This window comes from Ailuropoda melanoleuca, chromosome X (genome assembly GCF_002007445.2).
Source record: "Ailuropoda melanoleuca isolate Jingjing chromosome X, ASM200744v2, whole genome shotgun sequence".
NCBI lineage: Eukaryota > Metazoa > Chordata > Mammalia > Carnivora > Ursidae > Ailuropoda > Ailuropoda melanoleuca.
In genome coordinates, this window is record NC_048238.1 from 10,671,043 (window position 1) to 10,695,738 (window position 24,696).

The 24,696-nt window shown below is 44.9% G+C and overlaps 2 protein-coding genes across 3 annotated transcripts in view; both read left to right on the forward strand.

Moving 5' to 3' along the window:
* The window catches only part of EGFL6 (EGF like domain multiple 6), a 143,463-nt gene extending 133,074 nt beyond the window's left edge, over window positions 1–10,389 (forward strand). The window contains exons 16-17 of the mRNA XM_034649299.1: window positions 1,164–1,429; window positions 8,575–10,389. Of these exons, the coding sequence (XP_034505190.1) occupies window positions 1,164–1,429; window positions 8,575–8,685 (377 nt within the window). The 3' untranslated portion in view covers window positions 8,686–10,389. The remainder of the gene's footprint in view (window positions 1–1,163; window positions 1,430–8,574) is intronic.
* Window positions 10,390–15,980: 5,591 nt separating this feature from the next.
* On the forward strand, window positions 15,981–24,217 carry TCEANC (transcription elongation factor A N-terminal and central domain containing). 2 transcript variants are annotated; one of them, XM_019808133.2, is made up of 3 exons: window positions 15,981–16,106; window positions 17,875–17,970; window positions 23,109–24,217. In XM_019808133.2, exon 3 carries the CDS (start codon window positions 23,117–23,119, stop codon window positions 24,167–24,169), a length of 1,053 nt encoding a protein of 350 aa, XP_019663692.1. In that variant the 5' UTR covers window positions 15,981–16,106; window positions 17,875–17,970; window positions 23,109–23,116; the 3' UTR covers window positions 24,170–24,217. The 2 variants fall into 2 exon arrangements, with proteins under 2 accessions (XP_019663692.1, XP_019663691.1); XM_019808132.2 differs by having other exon boundaries at window positions 15,989–16,171.
* The last annotated feature ends 479 nt before the right edge of the window (window positions 24,218–24,696 follow it).

Genomic DNA, 24,696 nt, shown 5'->3' on the forward strand with positions numbered 1-24,696 from the left:
GGGTTTGTCTTTCCCTACAGAGTTAAATATGAGAAAGAAATGCGGGATGAATCAGCATTTTTAGAAGGATAAAATCTCAAGGACAGATCAAAATGGGCTTCAGCTGAGAGAGAAGGGGAAATCTGCCACAGTGGGTCACAGAAGAGAGGGTGTCACTGGTAGAGTGGCTAGATAAATGTAGGGTGCCACCATTTCAGATAAGCAGTGATCAATGTGTAGTACATCTCAGACGTGTTCCTTACCTGAAATGCAAACCTCCTGGGCGTCCTGTATCTTTAGTTGCTGAATCTGGCAACTTTACCAGCTCGGGAGAAGACCAGACAGTCCCTGAGTCCAGTGAAAACTAAGGCAATGTCAGCCTGGCTCCTGCAGGTGTCTCCAGCAAGGTCCCAGCAGAAGACTCCAGCCCCCGCTCCCTACCCCCAGTGTAGTCCTCCTGGCTTCCACAGGAATGCCTTCTTTTCATTCAGACCCTATTCTATGAGAATTTTGCCCAAGTTCATCAAAGCCACAACCAGGGGATCGGAGATGAGCAGTGTCCACGACCACTGGTTAGGAGATGGATCTTAGAAGTAGATGTGTTCCTGTCATCCTAAATCGGAACTCAGAGTGATAGGTTACAAGTGGTGGTTGAGCTCCATGAAACCCGCTCGGACAAGTTCATGCATGTTGTGGATTAAATGCCACACTACCCAATGAGCTGGCCATCCTACATAACACTGACTCTGTGGGAAAATGTATTCCAAGATTCAAACAACCAAGGGGGAAAGTTCTGGAACACAAGTTCTCCATCAGCTGCAAATTACCGGCAGTGCTTAAAGACGATTTCATTAGATTCTTACCGCGTATCTGCTGCCACCACACTTTGTGACTGTGGACAAATTCCTCAGTTTCTCTGACCCTCACTTTCCTTTTCTGTACCGTAAAGGATTTCATCTTTGTGATCCCTAAAAGCCATTTTACCATGTAAATTTTGTTCCTGTGTTTGAAATGAAAAGGACTTCAGCTTTCCCTATAGGAGACTATCATTAATGTTCTTTTTTTTTTTAATGGTTTTTAAAAATTTTAATTGCAGTTATCATTCACTTTCTATACTATTTTAGACACTATAGGCAGAGCCTATACACTGCCTTCATTAACTGGGTACTTTTCTTCTCTCACAGCTGTTGGCCATTATATGGCAGTTACGGCCCTGGCAGGCCGTAAGAAGGACATCGGCCGATTGAAACTCTTCCTCCCCGACCTGCAACCCCAAAGCAACTTCTGTTTGCTCTTTGATTACCGGCTGGCCGGTGACAAAGTAGGGAAGCTTCGAGTGTTTGTGAAAAACAGTAACAATGCCCTGGCCTGGGAGGAGACCAGAAGTGAGGATGAAAGGTGGAAGACTGGGAAAATTCAGTTGTATCAAGGGATCGGCGCCACCAAAAATGTAAGTGGAAAGCCAGTGTTCAATGAGATACTGACATTCTTTTTCAGTGATTCAGCAAATAAAACCAAACACTCAGCTAGGCACTGGGACCACAAAGATGAGTAAGACTTTTTCCTTACAGTTGAAGAGTTTGTACTCTGGAGCAAAATAGGCAAGGCAATGGGTCAGCGCCACTGGTGCTGTCCGCTGCACACATGCCACATGCTACAGAAATGATCTCTCTGGGTGCAGGCTTCTCCGCAGCAGCCTCTCACACCAGATGATAAAATCCTTAATATATAAAAGAATGTCCTGCTCATTCATTCTGTGTCCAGCACTTATCACAATGAGTGAAAGCTAGAAGGTCTTTTTTTTTAAAGATTTTATTGATTTATCTGAGAGGGCGTGCGCACGAGCTGTCAAGTAGGGGATGGGGCAGAGTGAGTGAGAGAAGCAGACACCCCACTGAGCAGGGAACCCGACGGAGGGCTCGATCCCAGGACCCCAAGACCGTGACCTGAGCCGAAGGCAGATGCTTAACCAACTGAGCCACCCCGGTGCCCTAGAAGGTCATTTTTAAAATGTTTTTTTAAATTAAGCTGAGATTGTGTCTGTTGTCTGGGGTCCCAAGACCACTCAGGTTCTATGGTTCCCTAGAAGGACTCACAGAATTCAGAGAAGCTGTTCTATTCATGATTACAGTTTATTACAGTGAATGGATGGTGAATAAAGTCAGCAGAGGGAAAAGGCGCATAAGGCAGAGTCCAGGAGAGAGTGGGCAGAAGCTAGTGGTATTTCTCTACCAGTAGAATCCTATGCACGGCTCTTAGTTCTCTCAGCAACGATGCGTGACAACCCTCAGAAAATGTTGCCCGCCAGCGAAGCTCACCCAAGCCTTGGTGTTCTGGGCTTTTGTTGGGGGTCAGTCTGCCCACATGACTGCCTGCATAGCTGACCTTAGTTACTCAGCCTCCAGCCTCTCCAGAGGTCAGACGGTTTCTTTGTGACCCAGGGCCCCCACTATAAATCACATCGTTAGCATAAATTATCTGGCATGGGCAAAGACACTCTTAAGAGGCAAGATATTCCAAGGACTTAGAGGTTATCTCCCAGGAACCAGTCAAGAGCCACACCTTTCTTTACAATGTTCAGGGCTTAGACAACCCAGACCTCCTGGATCAAACCTTTACCATACAGTGGGTTTAATAAATGAAAAGCGAGCAGTGTTTAAGAGGAAGTTGGTCAATGGGATGAAATGCTCAGAAAGAACAAATAGGATAAAAATGGCAAAGAGTCTGTCAAGTTTGACCATCAGGAGGTGGCTGGTGACCCTTGCAGGGTTTGTTTGTTTGGAGGGGAGGGGGAAGGCCACCCTGTAGAGAGATGAGCAGGGAAGGGAGCAGAGCCTGGGAGGCAGCCACTATGAACCCTCATGAAGAGCTTGGTTGAGGTGACAAGGGGAGAGGTAGGTTGGAAGCTAGAAGGAGATACACGAAAAGCTGAGTACTGACTCATGGTGTGAAGAGAAGAGGAAGAGCAATTAGTAGATCCGTAAATTGGGATTCCATTTACACTTTGCTTGTGAAAGATGATGATTCATTAACATAAGGAAAATCCTGGTTGTTGTTGATAGGCAGTAATAGAAAGCCTGGGGTCTAGTGTCAGACATTGCATTCAGCATCTTTTTATTTACTTGGCGCACTTACGCAGAGTATCGTATTTAAAATACGTCCTAAGATCTGACTATGGATAAAATACATGCGGGGCTATAGTTGAATTTTCTCACCATTCTTTCCCTCTTCCGGTGCTTGTTTAGTGCTGACGAACACATTGATTCTAGTTTATGCTGATTGCAACATATTTGCACCGATACAAATCCGATCCACATATTGACATCGTTGTGTTTGTAGCATGGGTTGGGGACCATGACACTGAGCTGTGCTATATATAGTTGACATCTTGTTGGAGAATTGAAATACGCCTCTGCACAGCATTCCTAATTACCTCTGTGACTGAATTTATATACTGAGAAGTACTTTATATAACATGGTAGCTCGGGGGTGGGTAGCAGTATGTGCCACAAAACAGTGATTTTTTTTTTAATCCACATTTTTGCAAATATGCCTCCAAAGAACCTGGCCAGCAATGACACTATAACACAACACAGCTCTGTCAAGAGTCAGGCCCAGCCAGGCCCTGATGCAGGCACCAATGCCCTGAAATTTTTCAGTATGAAGGAAACCCTTACTGGGGCATCCTGGAAGGTGGGGATGCTGAATAATCTAGACTAAAGCATGCATACCAGTTTGTCAAGGTTGTATTGGCCGTGGATATTTGTAGCAGATGAAACCCTTATTCCGTAAACACAAGCATACAAGGTAAGTATCACTGCTTTCTCTAAATCAAATTATATCTGAATCAAAGCTGCATCCTTAATGTGGCAGGGGGTGGGGTGGGATTCAATCTCGGTTATTTGCTCATGCAGGATGGAGGGAGGGTGCCCCTCCCTAGGGTGGTCTGCACTTCTGAAGAGCTAAAGGCAGCACAGGTATTAAGAGAGGGCAGAACATTTTCACTTCATCATGGGGGCCACGGATATTCTGCGTACCCATGTCGCACGTAAAGTCACTCATCTCTTCAACTTCCATGGCTGGCCAGGACACAGAAATCTTTACTGAGGCTGGAGTCTTGTTGCTAAGAATCTAGCCTCAATAGAAACCTCAGACAACCATTTGAACAAACTGATTACCAGTAATGAAATTGAATCAGTAATCAAAAATCTCTCAAGAAACAGAAGTCCAGGATCAGACAGCTCCACAGGGTGAATTCTCCCAAACATTTAAAGAAGAGTTAATAACTATTCTTCTCAAACTATTTCAAGAAATAGAAGAGAAAGGGAAGCATCAAAATTCATTCTATGAGGCCAGCATTGTCCTGATACCAAAACCAGATAAAGATACCACAAAAAAAAAAGAGAACTACAGCCCAATATCTCTGATGAACATAGATGCAAAAATCCTCAACAAAATATCAGCAAACTGAATCCAACAATACATTAAAAAAATCATTTACCATAATCAAGTGGGATTTATGCCTGGGATGCAAGAGTGTTTCAATATTCACGAATCAGTCATCATGATCTACCACATCAACAAGAGAAAGGATAAAAATTGTACGATCATTTCGATAGATGCAGAAAAAGCATTTCACAAAATACAACATCCATTCATGATAAAAACCCTCAACAAAGTAGGTTTAGAGGGAACATACTACAACATAATAGAGGCCATATATGAAAAACCCACAGCTAACATTACAATGGTGAACAAGTGAGAGCTTTTCCCCTGATCAGGAACAAGACAAGGATGTCCACTCTCACCACTTTACTCAACAAGCTACAGCAATCAGACAAGAAAAATAAAAGGCATCCAGATTGATAAGGAAGAGGTTAAACTTTCAGTATTGGCGGATGACATGGTACTACAGGTAGAAAACCCTAAAGACTCCACCAAAAAACTATTAGAACTGACAAGTGAATTCAGTGAGTTTACAGGATACAAAATCAGTGTGCAGAAATCTTTTGCATTTCTATACACTAATAATGAAGCAGAAAGAGAATTTAAGAAAGCTGACCCATTTATAATTGCACCAAAATAATAAAATACCGAGAAATAAACTTGGCCAAAGAGGTGAAAGAACTGTACTCTGAAAACTATAAAACACTGATGAAAGAAATGGAAGATGACATAAACAGATGGAAAGATACTCCATTCACATGGATTTGGAAAACAAATATTGTTAAAATGTCCATACTATCCAAAGCAATCTACAGATTTAATGCAATCCCTACCAAAATACCAATAACATTTTTCACAGAACTAGAACAAATAATCTTAAAATTTGTATGGAACCACAGAAGACCCCAAATAGCCAAGGCGATCTTGAGAAAAAAGAACAAAACTGGAGGTATTATAATCCCAGATTTAAGTTATATTACAAAGCTGTAGTAATCAAAACAGTATGGTACTGGCCCAAAAATAGACACATTGATCAATGGAACAGAATAGAGAGCCCAGAAATAAACCCACACTTATATGGCCAATTAATCTACAACAAAGGAGGCAAAACTACACAATGGGGAAAAGACAGTCTCTTCAACAAATAGTGTTGGGAAAACTGGACAGCCACATGCAAAAGAATTAAACTGGACCCTTTTTTTTTTAAGATTTTATTTATTTATTTGACAGAGAGAGAGCCAGCAAGAGAGGGAACACAAGCAGGGGGAGTGGGAGAAGAAGAAGCAGGCTTCCAGCGGAGGATCCTGATGCAGGGCTCGATCCCAGAACGCAGGGATCACGCTCTGAGCCGAAGGCAGACGCTTAATGACTGCACCACCCAGGCACCCCCTGGACCCCTTTCTTACACTGTACACAAAAATAAACTTAAAATGGATTAAAGACCTACATGTGAGACCTGACAACATAAAAATCCTAGAAGAGAGCAAAGCAGTAATTTCTCTGACATCAGCCACAGCAACATTTTCCTAGATATGTCTCCTAAGGCAAAGGAAACAAAAGCAAAAATAAATTATTGGGGCTACATCAAAATAAAAAGCTTCTGCACAGCCAAGGAAACAATTAGCAGAAAGTTAAAAGACAACCTACTAGGGGCGCCTGGGTGGCACAGCGGTTAAGCGTCTGCCTTCGGCTCAGGGCGTGATCCTGGCGTAATGGGATCGAGCCCCACATCAGGCTCTTCTGCTATGAGCCTGCTTCTTCCTCTCCCACTCCCCCTGCTTGTGTTCCCTCTCTCACTAGTGGGCTGTCTCTATCTCTGTAGAATAAAAAAAAAAAATCTTAAAAAAAAAAAAAAGACAACCTACTAAATGGGAGAAAATATTTGCAAATGACATACGATAAGGTGTTGGTATCCAAAATAAATAAAGAACTTATGCAACTCCACACCAAAAAAACAAATAATCCAATTAAAAAACGGATAGGGGCACCTGGTGGCTCAGTCGGTTGAGCATCCAACTCTTGATTTCAGCTTGGGTGATGATCTCAGGGTCACGAGATCAAGCCCCGCATCAGGCTCCATGCTCAGCACAGAGTCTGCTTGGGATTCTCTCCCTCCCTCTGCCCCTCCTCCCCAGCTCATGTACTGTCTCTCTGAAACAAACAAACAAAAAACGGGTAGAAGATACTTCTCCAAAGAAGACACACAGACGGCCAACAACAGATGAAAAGGTGTTCAACATAACTCGTCATCAGGGAAACGCAGATCAAAGCACAGTGAGATACCACCTCACACCTGTCTCAATGGCTAAAATCAAAAACACAAGAAATAGCAAGTGTTTGTGCGGATGTGGAGAGGAAGGAAGCCTTGTACAGGGTTGGTGGGAATGCGAACTCGTGTAGCCACTGTGGAAAACAGTATGGAGGTTCCTTAAACGATTAAAGACAGAGTTATAGGGCACCTTGGTGGCTCAGTCAGTTAAGCGTCTGCCTTCGGCTCAGGTTATGATCCCAGGGTGCTGGGATTGAGCCCCATGTCAGGCTCCCTGCTCAGCTTCTCCCTCTCCCTCCACTGGTCCCCCCGTTTGTACTCTCTCTCCTTCAAATAAATAAATAAAATCTTTTAAAAAAATAAAGACAGAGTTACCATATGATCCAGTAATTCTACTACTGGGTATTTACCCAAAGAAAACAAAAATACTAAATTGAAAAGACATATACACCCTTACGTTTATTGCGGCATCATTTACGATAGCCAAGATATGGAAGCAACCCCAGTGTTCATCAATAGACAAGTGGATAAAAAAGATGTGGTATATATACACAATGGACTATTACTCAGCCACATAAAAGAATGAAATACTGCCATTTGCAGCAACATGGATGGAGCTAGAGGATATTATGCTAAGTGAAACAAGTCCGTCAGAGAAAGACAAGTACTGTACGATTTCACTCATGTGGAATTTAAGAACCAAAAGAAATGAACCCACCCAAAAAAAGAGAGAGAGAGAGAAACCAAAAACACCTAACTATAGAGAACAGACTGATGATTACCGGAGGGGAGGCGGGCGAGGGGCTGGGGGAGAGGTGAGGGGATGCAGAGCACACTTACCGTGATGAGTGCGGAGTCTAGACTTGTTGAATCACTATATTGTGCACTCGGAACTAATGTAACACTCTATGTTAACTATACTAGAATTAAAATTTTTTTAAAAGTTGTAGTAATAGGAAAAAAGAAGAATATTCAGCTATTATTTATTTTAATAATTTCTTTGTTAATATTTTTGGATGAATGAATATAAAATAGTAACTGTATAGCTTTAATTTTTTAAATGTGTCACTCCTGTCATTTTGTGTCCAATTTCAAGATACATTTTTTAGTATTCATCCTCTCTCTGTTCTTTATACATTAGATATTTCTAAAATATAAAGAAATTTGCTTCTCTTTTGGTTAATAGATAATAGATATTTTATTTGACCTATTTTATCATGGATAAAAGTGATCATAGTCTATTATGTAACATTTTTCAACACATAAAAACAATGACTTCCCAATAATTTCCAATATTAAAGCCAATATTTTAAGAAAAATAACTCTATTACTACAAACTACCAAAATCCGAATATATCAAAATAATTCCCTTTCAACTATATAGTTTTACATTGGATGTTCACCAGGAATGTTAAATTTTTTCTAGCCTGGTTTTTTAAGAGAAAAGCAATTATTCTATTACTTTTGCTTTTTTTTTTTTTTAAATGGGAGTTTCAGATTTTCCTCTTCAGCCATACCTTTCTCAGCTTTTCATGGCTGTCCAGATGCTTTTAGGAGTTGCAGTGACCCTGTTTTCTCTGCGTATAATCCACTCAGTGCAGATACTGGCGTCTGGAAAATACATTACTATATATGCAATGTCAATGGCTGTTCCTTCGCAGTAGGGTCTGATGAGTTCAGTCCCTTTTTTGTTAAGTAATCTTTATGCACAGACTGGGGCTCGAACTCATGACCCAAGGTCAAGCGTCTCATGCTCCACCAACTGAGTCGGCCGGGTGCCCTGAGTTCAGTCCTCTTTAATAGCTATTAAATAGTTTATTTATATCATTGACTTGAATAGTTTGAAGTAATTTTTTTTGTTTTATCTTCTCCATTATTAGATCATTTTTGAAGCAGAACGCGGCAAGGGCAAACGCGGAGAAATTGCAGTGGACGGCGTTTTGCTGCTTTCGGGCTTATGTCCAGATGGCCTTTTATCTGCGAATGGCTGAATGTTACTATAGTCTTTTGTGTCTTTATATTTGGCTTTTTATGTCAGTTCTCTGTTTTCTGATATTCCATCATAGATCGCCCCACTTTAGAAATAGAAACTGAAAAATCATAACATACCAACAGAAACATTATTGTAAGATGCCTTTCTTGTATAAGATGTGCCAATATGTGCTTTCAGTATAGTACCACTCATTCATTTCTGAATTTATAAAATGTGGAAATGTGGAAAAGCTCAGCTTCCCCCACCCCCACCTCCCAGTGTTTCTGATTTGTCTCCCTGAGTTGATGGACCTCTATATAACATTTTTAGAATTATAGAAAAACTAACAACAATAACAACAACAGAAACCCCACAGGGAATCATTTCTCTGTTCGACTTTTCTGGCACTTCTTGGAAACTGACATCACAGGTAGACTTTTATCTAAGTGGCTTAGCCTGATCTTTTACAGCCAAGCTTGTATGTTTAAATTCTTTGTAATAATATTCAAATAATCACCTTGTGTCATGGTTTAAGTTTTTCTAAGAAAATGTGTCGTTAATGCTCTGTTTCATTGTGTGTATAATTATTTGCTTTACTGGAAAATGTGGTTTTCTTCTTTTTCTTTGGAAATACTCTATATTTGTAAAAATTCGTAAAATTACTTCCTTTTATGGGAGCACTTGATTGCTTCGTTAGGCCTCATAAGTGCAATGCAAATTAGCTTAAGTCGTTGAATTTAAGGCCTCAGAGAAATACCTAAAACTAAATCATGCTAGTATCAGGATTCAGAAGAAAGACCAATGCCTTCTTTTCTCTGTTTCTCTTTTCTTCCAAATTCAACAACAGTTTTTGTGTGGTAATGAATCTTGAGTATATTCGATGAACGTATATTCTGTTTTAAGATTCTGGGTCATAAACAGAAGGTTCCCCAGATATTTGCCTGTTATCCCCTAAAGCAATGAAGGCCTTGAGCTGTAGGAGGAAGGAAGAGAGAAGGTGGTACACTTACTAATCTTTAATATTTGTAGCCTCACTCTTAAAAGTTTTTTTTACATTGAAACTCTTAGTAATCCTTTTTTTAAATAGTAACCTTTTCTCAACAAGTTCTCTTTAATACAACCAACGCATACAACCTTTAAGATGGTAGGGGAAAAACATTGTTTTCCTTTAGTGTGAAGTAATTTTTGCATACAAAGTCTTGTATTCAGTGGCTTTAGTTGTATCTGTTAGGATAACGGCTAGTTATAGAAACCCCAAAAATAGTTTCTAGTGAGACCAGACGAAGAGGTGCCTAGCTAAGTCAAATCAGCCTACAGAATTTTGAGAGATAATAAAATGGTCATTTTAAGACACTAAGGTTTGGAGTGGTTTGTTACGCAGCAAGAGCTAACTGATACAGGTGGTTCCTAATACTGTGATAGAACTTGAAGAAGAATGCTCTGTTTCTTCGGTGACCAAGGAAATGCAAGAGCACAGTTAGGCTTTGAATAAAGGAAGATAGAAGGGAGAACTTGCAATGAAGGACCAGTGTCCCGGTGATCCAGGTTAAAGGAAGAGATGTTGAACCAGAAATGAAATAAAGAAGCCTAGGAATCATGTTGTATATGGGTAGAAAAATCATTGCACAAGGCTGAGTCAAGTTGAATTGAATAATAGTATTTCATGTTTCTCTAATATCAGTAGCAGAGATTTCTGTTTGCCTACCCAATGTCCATTCTTGAATTTTTTCCTTACTAGTATAACCATATAAATGTGTGTGTATATTTCTTTTCTTTCTTTTTTTATTTTTTTTGTGGGTGGGGAGTGGAATGTGCTGAATTAGAAGGCTGCATTTCCCAACCTCTCTTTCAGATGGAGAGCCTACTGAAGTCATTGCTGGGGCTTCCAGGAAGGACCATTAAAGAGGGTTGGCAGTTGGCAGCTTCTCTTGCCATTTCTCTTCCTCCCCCTTCCTGCAATGTGGTTGGTTGTGAAGGCAGAAGCTCTTCGAACTACCTTGTGGTCATGAGGTCAAAGACCATCCCTTATGGAGTAGTGCATAGCTGGAAGAAGCCTGGGTGCCCAATGACATTGTGGCATCTCTATCCCTGTCCCAAACCAGTCACTATTCAACATTTTATTAAGTGAGATAAAAATAAACCCTCTCTTGGCCTATCTAGGATTTCAAACAAAGCACAGTCCAGACTCAGGTGACTACTCTAGGGCTGCCCCTGCTGTTTCCACCACAAGACCATAGTCTTGCGGGACTAACTTTTTGGACCCTTAAATGTCAACATACTGTGTTAAATTCCAGTCAGCAGGCTATGGTGTCATGGAGCCTGCTCTGGCACTGAGTCATAGTTGGGTTCCTTTGGGGAACCTAAGGTCAGATCATTTAGCCAGGATGCATATCTGTTGTCCCTGGCCACCACTCAACATGAAACCCTCCTGTCATCCACTGTCTCCCACTCTCCTCCCCACACTGTTACGGGCTTCTTCCTTTGGAAACTAACTTGCACCGTTTCTGCCCTCTCCCCCATCACACACACTGCATTGTCTGGTAAACAAACTCCCCTCCATCTTAATTCTGCCAACGACCTCTTCCTTCATCTCTCAACCTTAGCTGAGCTGAGCTCTCTCCTGGGCGACCTCTCCCCTTCAGCCTTAGCAAATGAAAGCTGCTCATTCTTCCTCAGTGCACATGTGCAGGGCCCGGTTGAAGGTGGCATCCTGGTTGCTCCACTCTCATTCACAACCTCCTATTTCTCTATTTCCATGTAAAAGCCACTGTTCCTTGAGGGTACAATTAAATAGCCTACAGTCCCCTTAACCCTTTGTTGCCATTGTCACCAACCAATGTGGTGACATCTATGCAAATGACCCATCTGATGTCCTAACCTCACCATTCTTTGGCCCCTATTCCAGTTACCATCATCTCCCTGGTCACTGCACCACGGCCACCACCTTGGACTTGATCATCACTTCTGAACTTGAACTCTAACATCAAACTGTCTAGTTTATCTGGCTTTCTCTTAGTCTCCTCACACTTCTCCTCTGGACTTTTCGAAAGCCCCATTCCCTTGACATTTTCATTTTCTTCCCATCCATGGTTTCCTATCTTGACTCTCTCTGTAATAAAACAACATAGGGGTGCCTGGGTGGCACAGCGGTTAAGCGTCTGCCTTCGGCTCAGGGCGTGATCCCTGCGTTATGGGATCGAGCCCCACATCAGGCTCTTCCTCTATGAGCCTGCTTCTTCCTCTCCCACTCCCCCTGCTTGTGTTCCCTCTCTCACTGGCTGTCTCTATCTCTGTCGAATAAAGAAATCAAAAAATCTTTAAAAAAAAAAAACACAACATAGATGCCAAGGCCACCATCCCTTCAAAGACACTTTTGCCACTGCCCCCCGAGGCCCACACTCTCGTGTCCTTCTACTGCGGCCACTGTACAGAGCCCCAGTCTTGAGCAGGCAAACACCACTGTCTTCTTTTCTCTATCCCATCACCAGACTGCTGAGCAGTGTTATGAGAAATGATACATTGTGCAGATTGGTTCTTCAATAAAACCATGATCTTCAACCTTTCACAGACCCTGAGTGCTGCCCAAATTACCACTGAATGGTGCGTGCCTATTCGCTGGCATAGACTAGTAATTCACCAGGACGTCCCACATCCTCTGGCCTCATGGGTTTATATTAACACATTGAAATAACAATGGCATGATTTTTGCCTCCTCTCTGGGGCTGAATGTCAGTGGTGGACTAAAGCACCGAGTTGATTTTGAAAACACATATGGGCCTTTGTCATAAGCAGGGAGGGGTTCTGAGCGACCCTGGAGTTCTCTGCTCTAGGGGTTGGGTAAAGCTGCCTTGTGGCCGGGAAGAGCTCTCCTGTCCCTCCCTTCAGACCTCAGGAGACTTCAGATCCCACGTGGGAGGCATGTCCTTTACTTCATCTGTACGATGACAGTTGGGACTTGGGCAACACCCAAAGCCCTTCTGCTCGAGTATTTGATGCCTCTCTAAGATTCCGCCAATCTTCAGCCAGATCTGAGGTAGCCTGCATGTTTTGTACTCTTCTTTTTCTCTTGGAGGCCCAGAATACCTCAGGGATGACTGTGGAATAGTTTCACCTGAAGGAGTTTTCCAGCGTCAAGAACTGTTCTCCTTGCAAGCTAACAAGTTGGCCTGTCTGGTTTCGTACGTACTGATACGAAGCATGAGACTCCTGCGACAGAGAGCTGGGCGTTATTACTCATGGGACAGCAGGCAGCCTGAGCCTCATGTCCACACCACTGCCCCGACCTCCCAGCCGCAGGCCGCAGGGCAGGGGTGCGGTGCAGGGGCAGAGCCAGAGCCAGGGGGTCACGGTTTCTCCCACCCTGTGGCCGCCTTCTACAGCATGGAGAATACTGGAGAAAATGGAATTAGGCAAGAACTAATTCTGCTTTCCTTCTCAGCAATTTTTTTCCAGAGCCTATATATTTATTTTGCTGATGATGTTGCTCAATACACATTTGGAATTGTCTTTTTCGAGTAGAAAAATCACGCAAGAGACTTTGTATTGCCACCTTAAGGTCATGTGTCTTTTATGGCCCAAAACATATTACCAACTCAGAATTCCACGCCTAGGTATACACTCAATAGAAAAGCACAGAAGCACTATTTGTAATAGTCACAGTGAGATCACTCAAATATCCATAATGTCCCTTGTGAGTAGAATGGAAAAATAAACCGTGGCGTATTCGTCCAATGCAATACTATCAAGCAGCGAGCACGAAGAAACCAACGCTGCCCACACCAACACGGATGAATTTTAAAATACGGCATTGATCAAAAGAAACCAGAAGGTACATGCTGTGTGGCTCCACTTCCGTAAGTTTCGAGAGGAGGCAGGATTAACCTATGCTGGAGAAGCTGGGGTTGTGTCTCCCTCTGAGGGGGCACTAGGAGGAAGCACGAGAGGGGACATTGGGGGGCCTGGGCATTCTGTTTCTTGATGCTTCTTGGATGGACACGTTCCCTTTGTGAAAATCGTCGAGCAGGTACACTTAGGATTTGTGCACAGCGTTTCTATGTAGGGGTTATACTTCAATGACAATTTACTTTGGAAAGTAAAAGTATTACCCCCCCCCCAACACACACACACACCGAGCCTCATCTATCTGACTGTGCCAATGGACTTGGGACACCTCGAGTGAATTCACCTCTCAGTACCAGGCAGGCTGTAACTGAAATTCCACAGACTCAGGTATAATCCAGCCACCAATGACTCTGACATTGGCAGTGTCCCCTGGCGTGCCCTCTGGGATATCAATGGACTGGACACCAAGCGGGTTGCGGGAGGTCAACGGCATTGGAATGTTGAGGGGGCTGAGGCCTGAGGAAATGTGCCTGCTGCTCAGAAAGCCTGGAACCCTCACCTTCCCCACATCTCGTGGTCTTCCTGGACACCCATAAAAGTTTCTACATCCCCCTTTCTTACCCCTGTCACTGTCCCTTTAAAAATCTTTTTCCTCATGGGTCCAAGCTGCAGACACACAGCTCTCCTGCCAAAGGTGAGGCACTGGGTGCTCCCATTCAGTTTCTGGATTCTTCTCAGAGTTCTAGCAGTGCCCTCTTGTGAGGGCCTACGTGCCTGTGTGTGGCTGCCACCTGGCAAACAGTGGCGAGGGCTGTCTGCAGCATCTCCGGCTCCTGCTTTGCTCCATTTCTCCCCTCCCCCATGTCTTGTGAACTCATGCCTCTTTCTGGATACCTAGAACCTTCCAATTCAGTGACCCCTGAGATCTCGAAGAATCCAATCTTGCGGACCTTTCATTCTTTCCCATTACTCCCCCCCACCCCCCCGCCCCGTCAACATTTACTTGTCCTCTGTCCCATTCTGCCGGTCTCTGACAAGTGAAGAGAGGCTATCCTTCCAAGATAACTCAGGTGTGGGGAATAAAGAGCTGCAAGTGTAACCTTTCTGATATTTGTTCTTTTAGAATAGCAGCTTCCAGTGCTTTAATACGAAGGAACGAGTAAGGAGGCAGTTTCAGCACCATCTATGATCAGAGATTCTCTTCAGACGGGGGCTGTGTCAGTTAGTGTTTGCTGGTGACAAGCAACAGAACCAGACCTCAGCCAACTTACAGCAAAGGGAAGTTATGGTAAGGAAACAGGAGTGTGCAGGTGCATGGGAAGACCAGCAAACCAGCCTTGGAAATGGGCTCCCAGGCTGAAAGCAGAACTGTGGTAAGAAGCCATTGCTGATCAGCATGCCAACGTTACTGGAATGATCTCTTAACATACTAGTCTCCACATTACTCTGCTCAAAATTCACATTCCAGGGAGGGGTATGCAATCAGCCCAGCTTCTTCCTGTGGCTGCCCCACCACCACCACCTAGGGCAGATGGCGGCACCCAGTTGGCTGTTCAGAAGGTGGGCTGAAACCTGGGTGGCCCAAACCCATCACCTGGACCCCATTACCTAAAAGCTGGTATCAAGTACATGTAATTGCCCCAGCCAGCCTACCAATTCAAGAGATTTACGTTTTTTTCCCCAAAGATTTTATTTACTTATTTATTTATTTATTTGAGAGAGAGAGAGAGAGAGAATGAGCTGTGGGGAGGCACAGAGGGAGAGAGAGAGAAGCAGACTACCCGCTGAGCAGGGAGCCTGCCGAGAGGCTTGATCCCAGGACCCAGAAATCAGGACCCCAGCCCAAAGCAGAAGCTTAACCCACTAAAGCTACCCAGGCGCCCCCAAGAGCCTATTCAATAAATTAGATTTATAGTGTGTCTCACTTAGTCTTGTGATAGACACAATCCTAAAGCTATACCCTTTGGAAAATAAAGTCTGTAGTTTTACCATCACTTTGATGTTACTGGACCCTTGCAGGGAAAGGATGTGTTCAGGTGAGAAGTGCAGGACGCATATGGCTACTTAATGAGTGTTTACTACTTTCATATCAACTGATGTGTGCTAGGGGTGCAATAACTAGTTGTCGAATTAACTACTGCATTAAGTAAATCGCATTTTTGGCCAAAGTTTTGTCGACATTTCGCTGAGTAATGTCTTGAATGAAACCAGAAAGCGTATGACGTAGAGTAGTTCAACAAACTTTGCAGCTGAAAAGCATTACTGGGGGTAGTTTCTTTCAATTCAGACCCTGCTGCCAGATCGTCAGGCAGGCCAGGGGTCCTCCGGAAGCCAGCGGCGCAACAGGGCGCTCCGCCGCTAGTCGCTCTGCGCAGACACCAATCACCTAGCACGCATGCGCTAGGGCCCGGGACAGCGTTCTCTAGTCTGCGGGCTTGGATTGGTTGAGCCTTGGTGGTCCCGCCCCGCGTACCGGAAACTCTCTCCGGACGCGGGGGTCTTCCGGGATTGCCCGGCTTCTGCGCTTTTCGTTGAGCGACGCACTGGACCCTGTGCTCGGGAAAGCCCACCACGGCCCCGGAGGGGGGGGTGCCCTCGGTGCGTCCTGGGTCGGGTAGGCCCTATCGTGCCCTCGCCCCTCGTCTCCACCTGAAGTCGCTGAGGTGGGCAGATGTCTCGGGACCGCCGCCGCTTCTGTGCTGGGTGCCAGGCTGGCCCACTGGGAAGGCTTGCGCCTGGCTTCACTTGTCGCCCCGCTCCACCCTCCGGAACCCGAACCCGGGCCAGAGCGGGCCCTTGGGCTGATCCCTTCCACTCGCTGCACCCGTGCTAGGGATCATCCTAACATGAAAGGGTACTGGGGCAGTGTTGAGGGGTTGTTCAGAAACTGCGGCGCCCCAACATTTGGCATCAGTTGTCTGCATAGAGGAATGCCTCTTTCTTTGATCTCCCCTCTCCCCGGGGTTTAAGCCAGATGTGGGCAGATGTGTGCAATTTGCCCATATTAGTTAATGCTTACAAGCTTCTATATGCATTCAGTCAACAGATACAAAGGCCATGCTCTTGCCGGCCCCGAATAATAAACTCTTTTTGATATGTATCCAGAAGCTAGGGGTATAGGTGTGTATGTAAGAATTACCCGTGTTAGCATATGCTCTAGAACCGTGTTGTCCAATAGGTAGCCACTAGCTACGTAGGCTAATGAACACTTGAAATGTTCCTCGTCCTAACTGAGATGTGTGGTAGTGTCAAACAGCGAATTTTGGAGAATTAGTATGAAAAAGAGAACGTAAAATATCACTAATTTGTTTTTATCGATTTCATGTTGAAATGGCAGTATTTTGGATACACCGGTTAGGTAAAATGTCATTAATTTTACCTGTTTATTTTTTAACGTGGTTACTAGAAAATTTTAAATTGTATCTGCAGCTTATGTTATATTTCTGTTGGATAGCGCTGCTCTAGAAAGGGGTCGGCAAACTAGGGCCTGCAGCCAGATCCAGCCTCCTTGTCTTCGAAAAAAAGATTCATTGGAGCAAAGCTATGCTCATTGTTTTATGCATTGTCTATGGCTGCTGTTCCTGCTACAAGAGCAGCAGAGCTGAGCAGTCCATAGAGAGACCGGGTGGCCTGCGCAGCTGAAAATATTTACTATCTGGCCTTTTACAGAGAAAGCCGCCCCTTGTTCTAGAACAGCGCCTGGAATGGTAGATACATGTCATGTAAATCTTAATTCTAGTCCTGTGTAATTGTCAGTCAGGCTTACTGTGTGACAGGCATGGTTCTAAGGAGTTTATAAGGACTATCATTTATTTCCCATGTTAATCCTAGGATGTGGAATTTCCCCGATGTAGAAGGGGAAATTGAGGCCCAGAATGGGCAAGAAACTTACCGAACATGCTCAACACCCCTCACCTCTGTGAACTATGCCTTCTTGACCCTCCTTATCCCCAAGTGCTTGACTCCTGGAGTCTACTCGATGAGCCCACAGTGGGCACCATGCTGCTGCTGGTTTTTTTTTTTTTTTTTCTTTTAAACGGCTTTTTGAACTTGAACCGAGATGAGGTGGTCTCCTGGGGAAGAAGCTGAGGGGCATGGGCTTAGGTGCCGGGGGTACAAGCAAGCTGGTCTGTAGTGAAGAGTGAAGCACAAGAGCAGAGAGGAGAGGGAGCGCTCTGGATGCGCTTTTCTCACTCAACAAAAACACATTTGTTGACGAGAAGGAGGCCCTGGCCAGGTGCTTGTCTCAGTGAGTGAAACAGACATCATTCCTTTATGGTCTTGGGAAAGCAGACGATAAAAAAATGTTTAATGGGAGACACGCCATGAAGAAAAACACGGCAAATATTTGATGTTTTTGTAACAGGTTTCCTCATCTGTAAGTTGGAGACAAGCCGTATACCTGACTCGGGGTCATCGTGAGGATGGAGAGGACATGAATGTGTGTGGCGCGTGGAGTTCAGTAAGTGTACATCGCCTGTTGCTGTGACGAGGTTAAGGGAGGCAATGAGTGCGGGGAATTGGGTGCGTTGTGACACCTAAAACGTTGCAACCACCAGTTCTAATTGTAGGGAAGGTTCTCCGGTAAGCGGCTCAGAGCAGGTGTTTTTAATATTTCCTAATGGGGCTCATCTGGCAAAATCCGAAAGCAGAGAGGTTGCATACATTCAGTCTAGGAGCAGGTCCGGCGCTGTCTTTATGCTGACAGCAGCGTAACTGAGACAGGCCTGCGGTGGGAAGGCCTCGTGCCCGCGTGTACAGGGCAGTGGTGGCGGCTCTGGCTTAAATCAGAGTCACTTGGACAGCTGGGAAAATACCCAGGCCTCCCCTCAGGGATTCTGATCCCTTCTGTCTGGGACGAGGCCCTGGCATTGTTTTTGGTTTTGCTGTTTAATTTCTCCATCCGATTCAGGTTTATAGTCAGGACTGACAACCACTCCTGGTGAGAATTAGGCTTAGCTCAGGGAGCTGCTGGCACAAAGGCCCAGAGCTGTGAGATGGGCAGTGCCTGTCGGTGGGTCAGCGAGCTCGCGGAGGAGGCTGCAAGCGGGCTTTTATCACCTGGCCAAGGACTTCGGGGCTCTGTCCTGAGAGCAGAAGGGAACCTCTGAAGGGCTTTAAGTGGGAAAAGGAGGGCATGTCATGGTGAGGTCTGTGGTGGAGGGTGATCCCTCTACCGAAGTGCCGTGAGTCAGAACGGATGCAGTGAAGACGCAGTTAGAACCTGCCAGATGGTAGGAAGCCCAGATTCGGTGCCTGTATTCCTCCTGTGAGTGTCCTTTCGTGGCCGGGTCTGTCCTTCGGAGACACCCTGTGTCTAAGTGGCCAGTTTCTTGTCCGTATTCCTCCCACTGGGCCGTCCGCTCCCTCAAGGCGGAGAGGCTGTGTTTAGGCTCAGCATCTGCTATGTCCTAGATACATAGTCAGTGTTTATTGAATGAACTCTGTAGAGCTGTGCACTATCAGCCGTAAACACCGCTTCCTTTGTCTTCCTATGGCAACGCTCAAAATTTTCTATCTCAGTTGCTTTCTATACCCTCCTAGGGCAATAAATGCTTTATATCCACATCACTGTCCCAGGGGGATGGGGGAACAGAACATTTGACAGGATTTAAATGCTGTTAAACATATGGAGGAGGATGGAAAACAGTATGGCGGTTCCTCAAAAAATTGCAGATAGAATTACCGTATGATCCAGCAATCCCCACTTCTGGATATTTACCCACAAGCATTGAAAGCAGGGTCCCAAAGAGATATTTGTACACCCGTGTTCATAGCAGCATTATTCACAATGGCCAAAAGGTGGAAGCAACCCCAGTGTTTATGATGAATGGATGAGGAACATGTGGTCTGCACACACAATGGAATGTTAGTAATCCAGGACACCTGCTGCGACACGGGTGAACTTTGAGGACGTTATGCTGAGTGAAATAAGCCAGACACAAAAAGCCAAATGCTGTTTGATTCCACTTAGGTGCAGCATGTAGTCAAATTCGTCGAGACAGAAAGTAGAATGATGGTTGCCAGGGGCCGCGGGGGAGAAGGGAACGGGGAGCTATTGTTTCATGCGGGCACAGTTTGGTCTGCAGGAGGAAAAGGGTTCTGGGAGTGGGTTGCACAACAACGTGAGTGTATTTACCACTACTGAACCGTACACTTAAAAATGGTTAAGTTGGTAAGTCTTACGGTATGTGTATTTCACCACAATTAGAAATGAAAAGTATGGAGGAGAGGTAACTAGAAGGACGTATAAAATAAAGAGCAGAGTGCTTGTGTGAATACATTAACGTCTGTACATTTGCAGACGTGAATAAAAAGTTTTTCTGGTAGGACTGACTGCTGTTCTCATTGCACTGAAGCCCCAAAGCTATAGTCAAATTCCCCTTCAGAATCTCCTTGAGACCCAGCGTTTGTTGAGAAATTCTGACCTGAGTTAAATATTGCCTAACCTCCTTGTGGGCACTCTAGACCTGTCTCTTATTAACCACCTTGCCAACATCTGGCACACTTCAATCCTGATTTCTTCGTAGAGATGCCTCTAGAATGAATATGGAATGCAGGCAAGATGACTATTTCTTCTTTGTTAGGAAACTTCCCAACAAGTTGGGGAGAGTTCAAGTGTGTTAAGCAGCTTGAAACCTTATCACCGTGAAACCTTATCACTTGGCTGCGTGACTTCCTCCAAATCCCAGGATGTCAGGCAGACAATTCTAAGAGAAAAGTTCAGCAACGGAGGCTGTGTATTTTTAATTTTCCTGCGTTTTACCTTGCTTGTTCTTCGTTTACTGAGCCTTTGATCCTTAGGAAGACCTCCTTCACTGTTTGCAGTCTGGAATTGTAAAAAAGGTAAAACAATGATCTTGAAGTACTGATTCTTTATCATGAGAAAAATAGCCAGTTAAGATCCTGGATCACTGGGTGACTGACTGCCCAGGTTGTCTACATGCCAGCTCCCTCTGGTGGCAAAAATGCCAGACTCGCAGTCTGGGTCATCCTTGAGCTGGCCCAGCAGGGGAACACCCACAGGAACCTCACAGTTGTGACTGAGGGTACTTAACTCTTCCTGTTCGAGGGGAGATTCAACTGGTTTAGACTCAGCAATAGACTTCTTTTTTTTTTTAAAGATTTTATTTGTTTATTTGAGAGAGAGAGAGCAGGAACAAGGGGAAGAGGGAGAAGCAGGCTCCCCACTGAGCCAGGAGCCCAATGTGGGGCTCGATCCCAGGACCCTGGGATCATGACCTGAGCCGAAGGCAGACGCTTAATTGACTGAGCCACCCGGGCGCCCCTCAGCAATAGACTTCTTAGGAAATTGTGAATGCTAATCTACAGGCAAGGCCACAGGTCACGTAGCACCTTTATGATATTCTGATTCCAGAGGGAAGGAAGAAGACTGATCCATTTACCGTGCCATTTTGCAACAGGCAAACATGGTAAATATGTGGAGTTTATCATGAAACGATACTGGACAAATCACTTTTCTGGTTATGAAAATATACATACTCATACAAAATACGAGAAGGAATAAAAGAACAAACAAAAATCATCTAAAATCTTGCCATTCAGAAAATGTCACGGTCTAAAATTTTGTGTATTTGTTTTTGACCTTTTCTCTTCACATGTGATTCTTAAATAAAATTTGGATCGGACTCTGTATGCTGTTCTTAAGTAACAACTTCATTCAGCTATAATTTATACACCGTATAGTTCACCTCCTCAAAGTGTACACTTCAGTGATTTTTAGTATATCTGCAGCTGTGCAGTTCATCCCCACAGTCAACTTTAGAGAAGATTGTTCGCTTTCCCCAAGAAAAACTCTGCACCCGTTGGCAGCCACCCTCCTTTCATTCCACCCCACTGGCTCCCCCCATCCCTCCGCCCCAGCCCTAGTAAACCACCAGTCTATTTCCTGTCTCTATAGATTTGCCTATTCTGGACGTTTCATATAAACGGAATCATACAATATGGGGTCTTCTGTGTTTTTAACTTAGCGTAGTGTTTTCAAGGCTCGTGCATGTTGTAGTTTATATCAGAATTTCATGGGTTTTTTTTTAATGCCAAATACCATTCCATTGTATGGATGGGCTACATGTTTTGACAGGCATTTGGATTGTTTCCACTTTTTGGCTATTAAGAATAATGCTGCTGTGAACATTTGTGTGCAAGTTTAACCATTTGGGACCTTACAGTTTCTTCAGAGTTGGAAGAAAATTCTCTTACATGTACAGCTTCCACATCTCTCGTTTCCCTAAAATAAATCTACAGAAGTAGACTCACTGACTAAAAGGACGTCGCATTTTATAGAACTTGTCAGACGGTTTCTAAGAAGACTGCATCGATCCTCTCTGTGCTCGCTTCGATGTATTAGACTATGTGCTTAGTAATGGGCATTTTTTTTAAAGATTTTATTTTTATTTATTTAGAGAGCATGTGAGCAGGGGGAGGGTCAGAGGGGGAAGGAGAGGGAGAGAATCTCCAGCAGACTCACTGCTGAGTGCAGAGCCTGACACGGGGCTCGATCCCACAACCCCGAGATCATGGCCTGAGCTGAAACCAGGAGTCAGACGCCCAACCAACTGAGCCACCCAGGCGCCCCAGTGATGGACATTTAATATCAAGTGCTATGAAACGGAAGCCCATGAGTTTTTGAAAAGACAGGGTCCCTGGCGTCAAGATGCCTAAGTCCATATTTAGACCAGACGGGCAGGTGTAGATCCAGGGGTATTAGGTAGCAAGGTTGTGTACATTATGTGGAGAGGAAAATAGACTGGTTAAAGTAAACATTTACCTGCCCAGGATGAGAGTCACACAGATACAATCATCAAGCAACTTTTTGTACCTCAAAGTTAAACAAAAAAGGTAATGGAAGCAAACTGGCCTAGGGACTAGCTGGTCCAAAGTCATAAATTGTCCGGATCGCTTGGTCTGAACCCTTACCCTGCTTTCCGGAAGACTCGGATGTCAGCACAGTGCCTGTTGACTCTTGGGGCTGATCAGATGCGGTTCTGGCTTCCTTGCAGCCTATACTATCTTATGATTTCTTCAGATTCCTTGGGACATCTAAATGGCATCCCCTTACTGCCCTGTTTCTCATTCTGTTATTCAAAAAAGTACCACTAAAGATGATAAAATCTGCAAGTGGTTCGACTATATAGTAGAATATGGGGGGAAACAGCCCAGCCTTGCTCAGACTTACCCTGTTGATGCTGACACTGACATGATTTCATGCTCAACATGACCCAAAGCAATTGACCGATCTGGATCCGGAAAGATCATTGATTTGTAAAATTTGAGATGGAAAAAGTTCTAGAGCTCTTCCAGCAAGCTGCTCTTAAGCAACCGTTAATGCGGAAGTTGGCTGCAGTGCTGCTTTTTTTTTTTCCCCCCCCAACAACCCGGACTCAGCCTTTTGAAACTGAACCACACCACACTGCAGATTCCATTTGCTAACCGGCCACGCCCACTTCTGTTACATAACTTTCAGAAAGGCCCCGTAGGTAACTGGCAGCGCTCTGCTGCTCTCAGGAAGCTGCGACTGGCAGGCGCAAGCTTAAAAAAAAAAAAAAAAACCCAGAAACCTCTTTTCTCTTTTCTTTGCAGCTGTAAAGATGTCTGACAAGAAGCTGATAGCTGCCAGAGCCTCCCTTATGGAGCAACTGATGTCCAAAAGGCATTTTGAGGATCTTGGCAAGCACCTCACCGAGCTGGAGACTCTTCATGTGACCAAGGAGCATCTCCAGGAAACCGCTGTGGTCAGGGTGGTGTACAGAGTCCTCAAACACTGCCCTGCGGGGGCGCTGAAAAAGAAAGCCAAGCGTTTGCTGTCAGGGTGGAAAGCTCGTTATAAGGATCTCCACTTCACACCAGGGGACAGCCCTGGATCATGCCCTGCGGGTAGAAAGGACGAAAACGGGAGACTTTCTCGTGACCCGGCTCAGGGTGAGGTATCAGGCCGCGGCTGCAGTTCTAATTCATCATCCCCCGAGGTGGCAGGAGCCGCTGAAACGCTCGGGCCTGAAAATAGCACGAGTCAGGTGGAGCCCAGGGGGGAGCATTTCAGGGGTGGTGACCCAAGATCCGGTGACCAGAGATCCAGTGAGTCGCTGGACCCCACAGTGCCTGTGAGAGCTAAATGCACGCAGCTGCTTTATGAAGCTTTAACGAGTCCTTGCAAAGATCCGCCCGAGGCTGATTTGTGGCAAAACTTGGCAAGAGAAATTGAAGAGCACATTTTTACCCTCCATTCGAAGAACCTCAAAAAGTACAAAACTTGTGTTAGAAGCAAAGTTGCCAATCTGAAGAACCCCCAGAATTCTCACTTACAACAGAACTTGCTCTCTGGGACCACGTCTCCGAGAGAATTTGCCGAAATGACGGTGATGGAAATGGCAAGCAAGGAACTGAAGCAGTTGAGAGCCTCCTACACGGAATCTTGCATACAGGAGCACCACCTTCCCCAAGCCATTGAGGGCACGCAGACCAAGAAAATAAAATGCAGACGCTGCGAGAAGTTCAATTGCAAGGTCACCGTAATCGCCAGAGGAACACTGTTCCTGCCGGGTTGGGTGCGGAGTTCAAATCCAGACGAAGAGATGATGACTTATGTGATCTGTAACGAATGCGGGGAGCAGTGGTACCATAGCAAGTGGGTGTGCCTGTGACCCTAAATAAATGTTCTCCTAACCAAGAACCAGAGTGATACTGTTTTTTTGGTGCCCCCCTTTTATGCTTGGTTTTAAAATCTTACATGCACTGTATTCTTTTTTATATAAAATAAAAAAGATTTTATATGTTAGAGAGAGAGAGTGCACAAGCAGGAGGTGGGGAGAGGGAGAAGGAGGCTCCCACTGAGCAGGGAGCCCAATGCAATGCAGGGCTCGATCCCAGGACCCTGGCATCATGACCTGAGCCAAAGGCAGACGCTTAACCCACCAAGCCACCCAGGCCCCCCCCCTCCATATTCTTAAAACAGTCCTAAAAGGAAGGAAGGAAAGTTGTTCCTTGAAGTTTGCACCACGATCACTAAAAGTTGACTGGGGAGAGAGTGGATGACTGCTCTGTGCTTCGTGGCCACTGTGCCCTTTGGTGTACTCAGAGTGCAGTTGAGAGCAGCTCTGCAGGCCCCAGAGCCTGTGAGAAATGCAGAGTCTCAGGCCTCATGCTGCTGAGTCCTGACTGCATTTTGGCA